The sequence below is a fragment of the Epinephelus moara genome, chromosome 2, assembly GCF_006386435.1.
Source record: "Epinephelus moara isolate mb chromosome 2, YSFRI_EMoa_1.0, whole genome shotgun sequence".
Classification (NCBI taxonomy): Eukaryota; Metazoa; Chordata; class Actinopteri; order Perciformes; family Serranidae; genus Epinephelus; species Epinephelus moara.
Window position 1 is genome coordinate 9,304,453 of NC_065507.1, and position 10,735 is coordinate 9,315,187.

General features: G+C 41.7%; 1 protein-coding gene across 1 annotated transcript in view; it reads right to left on the reverse strand.

Moving 5' to 3' along the window:
• ssh2a (slingshot protein phosphatase 2a) overlaps window positions 1–1,984 on the reverse strand; it is a 33,104-nt gene extending 31,120 nt beyond the window's left edge. The window contains exon 1 of the mRNA XM_050058514.1: window positions 1,798–1,984. Coding sequence (XP_049914471.1) covers window positions 1,798–1,860 — 63 coding nt within the window. The 5' untranslated portion in view covers window positions 1,861–1,984. The remainder of the gene's footprint in view (window positions 1–1,797) is intronic.
• Between the last annotated feature and the right edge of the window lie 8,751 nt (window positions 1,985–10,735).

Here is a 10,735-nt window from a genome sequence, read left to right on the forward strand (position 1 = left end):
CACTCACACAAACATCACTGATGAATATATGGGCTGTATACTTCCAGTACGCGATTAAAGCAACATACCATAATAAGCCTGGCAATGGCTGGGATATAATGTACAGGGCTGATCTCCATGGTTACCGTGCGACCGCACAGATGTGTAGGGAGTGGTCTTATAGCCAATGAGAACGGGGGATTTGGTGTGCTGCTAGGCAGATTACACTTCCACAGTAGGGTGGCTACCCCCCCCCATGCTGGAGGCAAAATGCGAGCTGTATTAATTGATGGGTCATAACATGAAACCTGAGTTTAATTTGCCCAAACCCTAATAAAAGCTTTCGGAGGAAGCATACTGGGAAAAGCCTATCACAGATATGCTGAGGTGGCAGTAGCATTCCAGCTGTGCCTCTCATGACAGTTCATCTTTCTCTCTGGAGCTCACTCCCAGCTCTTTCCTCCATGCACTGCTCTGCTGTCCCTTTCCCAGCCCCTTATCCCCACTCTCAACATCAGACATCTCACAAGAGTGCTCACATGGCTGCTTCACATCAGGAATGGGTCTCATGACAAGCAGGTGGTAACCTCAGTCTGGGATCTGACACCGTTTCAAAGCTACAAACCCTTACTGCTGGGTCTCAGAACTATAAATGCAGCTTTAATCATGACTCGTGTGCTATTTCTTTGATCCGGCACAGACTGGTCAAGACTGAAACATTTTAAAAATGTCTACAGAAGCCATCATTTAACAATAATAAAAAAGCTTGTCAAGTGACATGTGCTGCAGCCATTTTATTATTGTCCCTAATGACATTTTAGGTTATACGAATATATTATGTAGTTTTTCTTGAGGCTTTTATCCAAAACTTCTAAAACATCTTCCAGATTTTGGTGCTTTTTATTCATCTCTCTGCTGGGGATTTTCTTAATACATCTTATTTTGCATGTCTGTCCCATGTTATTTCCCATCAAACTGGCCTTGATACCTGGTACACAGTCAGCCTCTGCAAAACACTGTTGTGTCACTGTCATGTTGTGTTGAACAGAGGAAAGGATCTTCATCCACAAGATGTGTCTTTTAACAAGGCAGTCTGACTTACTACAAATATCACTGTACCCAATTTATCACACTCCTGGGTGAAGGCTGAGGTTTTATCTATGGCAGTCACACCATCACCCTGCCTGGGTCCGTGTCAAGAGCCTGCAGCCAGACGTGGGAAGCCTCAAAGTGTCACAGGGGATGAGAGGACTGTCCCACTGCGTCCAACAGGGACTGACAGGCCTGTCACACTAACCTGCTTTACAGGCAGCTCCTCTCCATTCACTGTCGCTCCACTAACCAGGGATAATAATATGTGGATGTGGTGCCTGGTTATTTGGTCACAGGCACGCGGGGCAGCATATTCCAGGTGTATAATCATAGACTATTATTTTACAGCAAAGAAAAGCTGGAACTTAAAGATGTTTTAGTTTGTCTGGCGGCTCCTCTGAATTACTTTGTGTTCCCGGGAGGAAGTGTTAGCAAACGAGCTCCAACTGCTAACATCACCTAGCTAAGTTACTTTGCAAAAACTTGACACCTTTTGGGTGAAACGGAGTCTTTTAACTTTGCGCAAACCTAAATAACCTTAAAGAAAAAAACGTGCATCCCTGTGCAGGACAGTAAGAGGTTACTTTAGGTTACAGTAAGATGCTAACAGCTAAGTTAGCCACCCCTATACATTTACCCCGAGCAGAAAACTGGGCTAACTGTAGTCTTGCCGTGACAGACCTACGAGACTGAGCCAAAATGTCAAACCAGTTCAGGGATACTTACAGACACAGACGGGCTGGAGGTAGTGCTCGGTGTCGGCGACCGCTGGACGGTGACCAGCGCCATCCCGGCTGCTGCTGCTCAGACCTCGGTCACCTCGGAGAGTGAAGTACCGGGACACCGGTCATTATTTTGGGCAGGGACTACAGTACGCTGGGCTCCCGATGTTATTCCTCTGGTCGTTGCTGAGTAAGTTTCCCCGCTGGTGTAAAGCCAAACGGAATCATTAACAACATCCGGTTTTTACTTTTTTCAAAATAAAAGTTTGTAATCCGGAAGTGTTGAATGAACTAAACAAATACATCCTTAAACGACCTATTTCAGCCTTAATATTTCATTTGTATTTAAACAGTATCCAAATTATTACTATTCTATCTTTTTGGGTTTGTCTTCAGGCCTGTGTAGTCAATAATTCACGTTGTCTTTTAAAGCGGATGATTCTGTGCTTTTATTTTGATAGACACAGCTCACAGCTTTCCACAGTTTTACCGGTTATCTTAACGTACAAGGCTGCCTTGCCGGTGTTATGCGCATGCGCTATAGAGACCAGCTGTCAAATGGGTTTGTTGGCCGCTTAATGAATACTCACACACCCATTCATGCAAAGGTCACCACCAATTGATCGATTAAACTGCAAATAATGCAGCTCAATACGGCAGGTGACGCTAGTAAACTGTAACTGTGGCTTCAGTGTGTGTGTGTGTGTGTGTGTGTGTGTGTGTGTGTGTGTGTGTGTGTGTGTGTGTACTGAGATATTAGATAGGTGACATATAGCATCATAAACAATGCATTAGTGTGTTCTGTTCCTACACAGGGTCTGGTGCAGGAGAAGACCTGACCTTACATCTCCGTGCCTCCATGTTTTTCAGTTACCCACCTCTCCAGGGAGATGAGATGTAGGGGGTGGGGGTAGAGGGGGGAGGTGTGTGTGTGTGTGTGTGTGTGAATGGAGGATGATGGTGAAAGTCAGAAGAGGTTCACGATGAGGATAAGAGGTGAAAGATGGGAGGAGATATACAACACCTTCACACAGCCCATATCACAAGGAGCCTTGAGGATCTTGATGTGAAATGCTAATCTTTCCACTTGACGTTTCATGGTCACAGCTTTATATTGAAAGAGCAAATACTGTTGTGAGTGTTGAGGACAGAGAGGAAGGTGGGAATGGGTGTGAAGCTGAGGTCTACGAGACTCATTTTGATTCACTCCATTGCATTATCTGGGTCAATGCCTCCTCCTCCTCCTCTGCCCTTCTCTGCGTTCCTTCCCCTCCTCCATCTTTTTCTCCTTCTTTCCATTTTCATCGATCACCCAATGAGCTTGTGTTAAAAACAGGGGAAGCAAAATAGAAAGAGACAAGAAAAATGAGACAAAATCAGACGGAAACTGATTGGGAAATACGTAGGTTGTGAAGCGGTGATTGCATTGCAATCAAAGAGCATCGAGAGGAAAAAGGGTGGAAGATGGAGTGAGGAGAGACTGATAAAACAAATATAGAGAAAGCACATGATAAAAATGATTGCAAATAAGGGAGTGACAGGATGATTGATGACTTGTCCTTCCCACATCCTCCCCCCTCTATATCCAGCCCTGCAGTTTGAGCATAACCTATTAGGCCTTACTTTGCATGTATGTGTGTGAGTGAGCAGCTGTGCATATGAATCTACTTCTTAGGTTTTAGCACAGCTCTGCTAAAATACAAACTGTGCATTAATGTATGCAGCAGTAGGTAGAGGTCACGCCTGCCTTCTTGGCTGATAACATAAAATCCAAGCCACATTTATGAGAACAAGGTGGATGACAAAAGAGCAGCTGAAGAGGAAGAGAGAAAAAATAGATCATCTGCAGACAGGTAACCACAACACGCAGCAAGAGACTGGGAAAGAGAGTGTGTAGGAGCAAACAAGATTAGGATTAGAGTAGAGGATAATTCTACTTCAGGGACTTAGTGTCAAGATAGAGACAGTGGGACTAAAGACAATCCTCCTTGTAATTAAAGCTCTGCTCTCCTCAAGAGATTGCATCACAGACCTGTGTGTGTGCACCTGTGTGTGTAAGAGGTTAGTTAAATTGTGTTTACAGTTGAGTGTGTGTGGATAGAAAAAGGACAAAAGCAATAGAAAGGTGACATTTTGACCCTATTTTGCCTCTTACCAACTACATTTAACATCAGAAATTATTAAATAAATTCATAATTAAACTCTTGACAACATCCTTGTAGTATTTAAATACACAATCATTGATTCACTGACATGCTCCACTATTTACTAATACATCCATTCAGTCATTTTTCCATCCAATCTCATCTGTGTGTTTTTTTCCAATGACACCAGTTCCCCGTGCATCTTGAGTCCACACCCTGAGCCTCATCACCCTCCTCCTCTCTCTGGAGCTCCAGTCCCCCCAGTGGTCAGCTTTTGTCAAAACAAGCTACTCTGATTCTAATGACATGATAAAACCAACAGGGGGGGATATGACCCCATTAAAAATCAGCTTACACTGGAGGCTGGGCTCCTGAGTCAAAATGCTCTTAGCAGATGAAGGACTCAAACACTGGTCATCATAGAACATGACATGTTCAAATGTTATTGAATTCATTTTTATTTTACTGTGTTCTGTTTTCCTGGTTCTGAAATTCTTTTAAAACTTCCGTGCCAGCAAATAGTGTTTTTAATATGGCAAGTAGGAAGCTGTGTTTCGTAAATAGCAGTTATGGTGAGGGGCTCAGACAGAGATATATGGAGTGACATTAGTGCCCTTTAAACTAGGGCAGAAACTCCAGCATAATCTGTGGCCTACAGAAGATGTCAATGGAGACTTGGTTAGAAATGGGCAACATGCTTTACTTGATATTAGACAACCAGTTTCCAAAGCATTCAGCGGCACCTTCTGACCATAATCCAACATAGTAAATACTAGTCGTCTATTTATTATATTCAAAGTTATATCCCCCATGACCCTGAACCAGGATAAGCAGTTACAGATAACTAACCTCGCTTCTAGCTTTGCTTTCATTGACAACACTTTGATAAAACCTACTGGACACGTTCAACCTGCACCACAAAGCAGACAGACAAGGCTAGTGACAAGCTTAAGAGCCAGATATTTCCCTCAGGAGTTGATTAAGACCAAACCAGAGCAAAAGGAGAGTGAACCAGGGGCCTCATTACAGAAAAAAATCCTAACCACTTATCCTATCTCATGTTTCAAAGATAGGGAAAATCCTATCTTCTTATTAGAAAAGCAAGTCCTAAATTTGTCGCTGTGTGCTCTGTCAGACCTCATATCTTACTTATCTTAACTCAAGATACTAACAGTTACTGTCACTGTAAATTTGATTCTTTAATCGGCACTTGTTCTATCACGCCTGTATCTCTGATTGGAGCATGTACCTGTAGGCTACGTAAGATGGACAAGCCACAATATCAATGGCTCACACCTGCCACTGGTTAGTTAGCTCGCTGAAGACTGAAATTTAGCTACGAAGAGTCATAGGAGCTAGTTGTATTGCTTAGGGAGAGGAAACCCCTTCTTATCAGGAAATTTTATCCTCAGTGATCTGAATTCATCATTAATTCCTAATCTATTTATTTATTTGAATTATTCATTTAAATTAAAAGTTTCATAATATGGTTTTAGCTGCTGCTAATTTTGGCAGTTATCTTGGATTTAGGACAGGGTCTGTGCCTGCCTAATTTAGCAGTCCTAACTTGGAAAATCCCAAAGTTAGGGCCTATCCTAAAATTAGAGGATTCATTTCTTAAATGCAGTTAGGAAACATGTTTCTGTGATACCAAAAATCCTAAATGTCATCCTAAACTGAGAGAAGATAGACTTCAGACAGGAAGATTCCGTAATGAGGTGCCAGAGACACATCCAAATTAATGATGCCGCGCTGTATCTCCTGGATGTGTAATTAGGCATTTCTTATCTAACATGTTCACCATGATGGCATTACATGTTGATAATATATTAATGTTTTGTTCAACTGTCCCCAAGTGGCCAAATAATCAGTCAATAGACACCTATGTCAGGTGCTTGACTAATTACCTAATGAGTCTCTCAATTCTTGGAAGTTTGGAGAAGCAGAAGTCATCACTAAGTGCATTTTCATTCACCTGTTTTCAAATATCACTATATTTTTGACCAAATATCACAATATCAAGAATATCTTCTGGTGCTTTTATAAAATATTCATGCAATGAGATTTTTTTTTAAATAATCATGAGTATTTTGGATGTAATGACGAAGTGGGCAAAGGCAAGTAACAGCTATAACATTCTGGAAAGTTCAGAAAATGTTATCACTTTATTGTAAGGCAGTCTTTTAAACCATGAAAAGATAACACTTACAATATTACAATATCCAGAATCTAAGATCTAATCTAAGATATCTCGTCTCATATCACGTTATAATATTGATATATTGCCCAGCTCTCGGTGTCCTAATTCTCTTAAACATAAAAAACATCCATATGCTCAAAGTTAAAAATTTATTTAGCAAGTTCATTGTCTTTGTCACTTTCTTTTTGTATCATTGCTCCTTGTGACACAGTAATCACGTCCATTTCATGTCTGGATATGTTTTGCAGCATTCTGAGTGAGAAGATAAAAGTTGGTCCTGTTCATCAGTCATTCACTCATCTCAGTGTTGATCTGCTTCATGCTCTCTTGGTTTGCATGTGGCTCATTTGACATGATATGAAAACACCATATTCTGCGCAGACTTTCATAATACAGGAATAATGGAGCTGATGCATGTCAGAGCTACTATTAAAGATCATTTCACTCTCTCTGCTCATCTTTCTCATCTCCTCACCTGTAATGAGAAGACAACGGATCAAGGACCTCTCAGTGTATCTTGGCAACAATTATATGAACTAAGAAGGCAGGAGAAGCCAGCGATGGAGAAAAGAGACAGAGTGTGTGTGTGTGTGTGTGTGTGTGTGTCAGAGAGAGAGGAGGGCCTACTCTGTAGAGATAAGATGGTATTCTCCCTTCGTGCAAAATGAGTTCATTAGGGGAGTGAGAGACAGCCATTGCTGGGAATCAAGGTTTCTGTGTGATAAAGGGTGGGAGCGACATATTGGAGGGAAAAAAGAGTTTCATTTCCTGTTCTTCAGAGGCAGCGGCGGTATCAGGGGATCAGCATAGAGGCTGCGGAGAGGGAAAAAATGGAGAGACAGGGAGAGGACAGACGGAGCAAGTTAGAGAGGTAAATGCCAGGTTTTTCTGTCAGAAAAAAAGAGTGACCCTCCGGATTGCTGTCAGAACACATTTATATGGAGAACTGAGGGGAGACAGACAGAAAGAGAGTTGAAAGATATGTCAACTTCAGCTGCTCTCTGGAAAGTGGAGAGTCAAAGTGAGCTGCTGCGATGAAGTATTTGGGTTATCACAGTGCAAAAGGCTAAATAAAACCCATGAGGGATTTCTCAAAATGACAGCAACTGTAGGCATATTTGAGAAAGATAGGCCTAGTATATATGCACACACAAACACAGAGCCCGGGTTGGCTCGCCCAAATTAATATATGAAGGAGAAAATACAAAGATATGAGAGCTGGGAAAAGAGATGAAATGAGCTGCAGGTCTTGATAGACACCTGATAGTGAGAGAGGCTGGCAGGCAGGCAGCTAGGCAGATGCTGAGATGACAGGTACAGCAGAGGTGGAGGGATACGCTGGCTGTGCCACGCTGTTTAATATAGATCTGCAGTGATAAGGCAAGACAGAGAACACAGGATGTGTCCATCAGTCAGGGGAAAGGAGCTCAGAGGAAATTGCTACAATAAAGCACACACACTCACATATAGGAGCAACTCCTGGCACACAAGTCAGTGTGTGGATGCACACATGGAAAGGTGCAATTAAACCCCAAAAATCTCCATTCTGAGTTTCATCTCAACACTGGCAGATAGAAGTGCTGATGTGTGGAAACGAAGAACTGAAATAATGACACCTTTCTAAAAGTTTCTTCTCGCTACCTCACGTTATAGCCCACTGTGCTCTCTGGCTACATAATGTATGACTGCACATCTGTTGTACATTGGCTACAGCTCAGATGGGATGAGCTGAAGATCATCCTCTCAGCAAAACTAAAATCAAACGCTCATGCACCTTTTTTTTTTTACCTCACTCTCTCGTGTGTGTGTGTGTGTGTGTGTGTGTGTGTGTGTGTGCGTGACCACAAGACTGTTTGCTGAAGCTGCTGATTGCAGATTTCAGTTGTGGGATTAATCAGTGGTGACAAGGAACCATTGTGCACACACATTATCTACACACACACACACACACACACACACACACACATGGATGCAGATACACTGGTGTTGACAGAGAAACAATGATTGCCCTGACAGGTTGTGATAGCCAGCATTTAGAGAGACTCAGTGCAACACGTGATTTCGAAGCCTCTGATTGAGACAATACTCACTTCATGCTGTTGAGTCAGTCTGCTTTTAAATCAGTCGAGTCATAAAACAGAGCAGTTCATGATGCGGTCACTAAGAATGTCATTATTGTCTGCAAACACAGTATCAGTGACACACAGAGCAGTCTCACAAAGGGCCACATTTCTGCCACTTGGATTAAAACCTATTGATCCTGGTGTAGGTCCTTGTTATAGTGATCTAGTTGTGTTGAAGCTCAACATTTTACCACGTCATTATAAAGCACTGAGTCCAGCACATTGTAGTACATTTTGTCGCAGATTATCCAACAGATTCTGCTTGTTTCTGTCAAGTCTTAAATAGTAAGTTCACCCAAATTGCAAAAAACACAGCAGATCTAATGTCGTGGTGGCCATGTTGATAGTTTCAGTTTTATTTCCTGAGGTTTTGACATAAAAAAGACAGAGAATGAACTGACACTTCAAAAAGCTGCAAAGACTATGAAGAAATGCCAACATTATGGGCCTGCTGCAGATATAATGACAAGAGCTACTGTATCAGTGCAGCAAATCAAAGGTTGATAAGAGGGTTGTTTGGAGGCTGTCTCACTGTTACATAGTTTGACCAAGAGTTTTTTGGGCTGTGGGACATCCTGTGTGTGCATGTCTTGGCTGCAGTTCTTAATAGAATACATCTTAAGAATCCTTAAAATATGTCTGAGTGTGTCATATGTTGTAGAATCCTGTAAAGGTCATTACAGCATCGGCTCAGGCCTTACATGTATGTTGACGCACGCTTTCTGACATGGCTGGCCTGTAGATTATCAGTAATGTTGTAGGTGGGACTTACCTTAGCTAAGTCCCGCCCCCGGACGCAGGCTGACCAATCACAGCGGCCGGCTCAGACCAGGGTGCGACAGTAACACAGCTGTGCTCCATTTACTCAGATTTCCTTCCTTTTCAGGTTGGGTTTGTGGATTTGGAGCTAAATGTTGTACCTGGGGCACGTCGTGTATTAATGATACTCATTACCTGGAGAGGTTGGAAAAAGACATATGTTTCTTCCCTGTTCCAAAACCAAAATCAAACCCTGAGAAGTGTAGGGTTAGCTAGCTAGCTACTGAAGATTTAGCCTACTGAACACATGCTGCTTTTGCTTTTTAATGATTATAACAGTGGAAAAAAGACCGACCCTGCTGTACAGGAACCAGTGAAGAGAAGCTCCTGGAGATCCCTGCTTAACTTAACCCACAGCTTGTTGGACCAACTCAAAAGGGCGGGGCTTAGCGAAGGGCCAATTAATTAGAGTCCTGAGTCAAGTCCAAAACTTTGAGATTAGATTCCAAAAAAGTCATTAAGCACTCTTAATCAAATGCCATGCCATTTTAACAATAGTGTAATCATGTTTAAAATTTACAATATCATAAATGCTTTTGTTGTATTTCAGCGACTTATTAGAACAAGTGGGTCGAAACGTTACTAAGCCGTTAAACTAATGTTTGCTACGTGTTAGCTTGCTATGATAATATTGGTGTTGACTTGCCATTCTTTGCACAACTTAAAATGTTGCATGAAGTTGGAAGTAGTTGCGTCTCTAATTTTCAAACCCACATTTTGCATACTGCAGTTTGCTTTTTGTAAACATGTAGTTTTTGTCATAAACAAAATTATCCTGAGTTTAATTTTTTCCAACTTGTGCTCAGTTCAGTGTGCTCTGCAAAGTGACCTTGGGTGTTTTGAAAGGCACCTTTTAAATAAAATATATTATTATTTTATTATATTATTAGTTGGCTTTCTTCTGCACCTTGATTGGTTGCTGTATAAGAATAATGAATGTAGTCACTGTGATGTCACCCACTGGTTTGTGGAGCCCCAAGCTCGCCATATTTGGAGCCAGAAGTGACCATATTTGGATGAGAGGGTGGATCTGACTGAGGCACACACTCCTGCTGATTATGCCAAACATTAATAAAACATAAACAGGTGAGTTATACAAATATTCATCCCCTGTAAAATTGTCATGAACAAGAAAATAAGCGAGAGACCAAAATTATTTTTGTACCAGGAGTCTATGGGGATTGACTTGCTTCTGGAGCCAGCCTCAAGTGGCCATTAGAGGAACTGCAGTTTTTGGCACTTCCGCATTGGCTTTACTTTTCAGCCTTGGAGGTTGCTGCTGGGTGCAAAAAAAAGTGGATCACTTGGGGCATTGGTGTTGACTTGTTGGGATAAATAGGGTTAAAATTAGTTGTTTCAGGAAATAAACAACATACTTTATAATATTCGGGCTTGGGGGAGTGTAACAATATTTTCAAGTCAACAGGTTCAAGGCCAAGTGAAGTCCTGAGTCACTGGTGTTAAAAGTCTGGTGGAGTTGTAAGTCTTTTTTTATTTGTCGAGTCTAAAGTCATCAACGTTGTGACTTGACTCCGACTCAAGTCACAATTCAAGGAAAAAATAAAATAGTATGTTGACCTTTTAAAGGCTGAAATACATTAAACAACACTGACAAATTAAAGAATCAACTAACAAACAACAGGGGTTATTTATTTC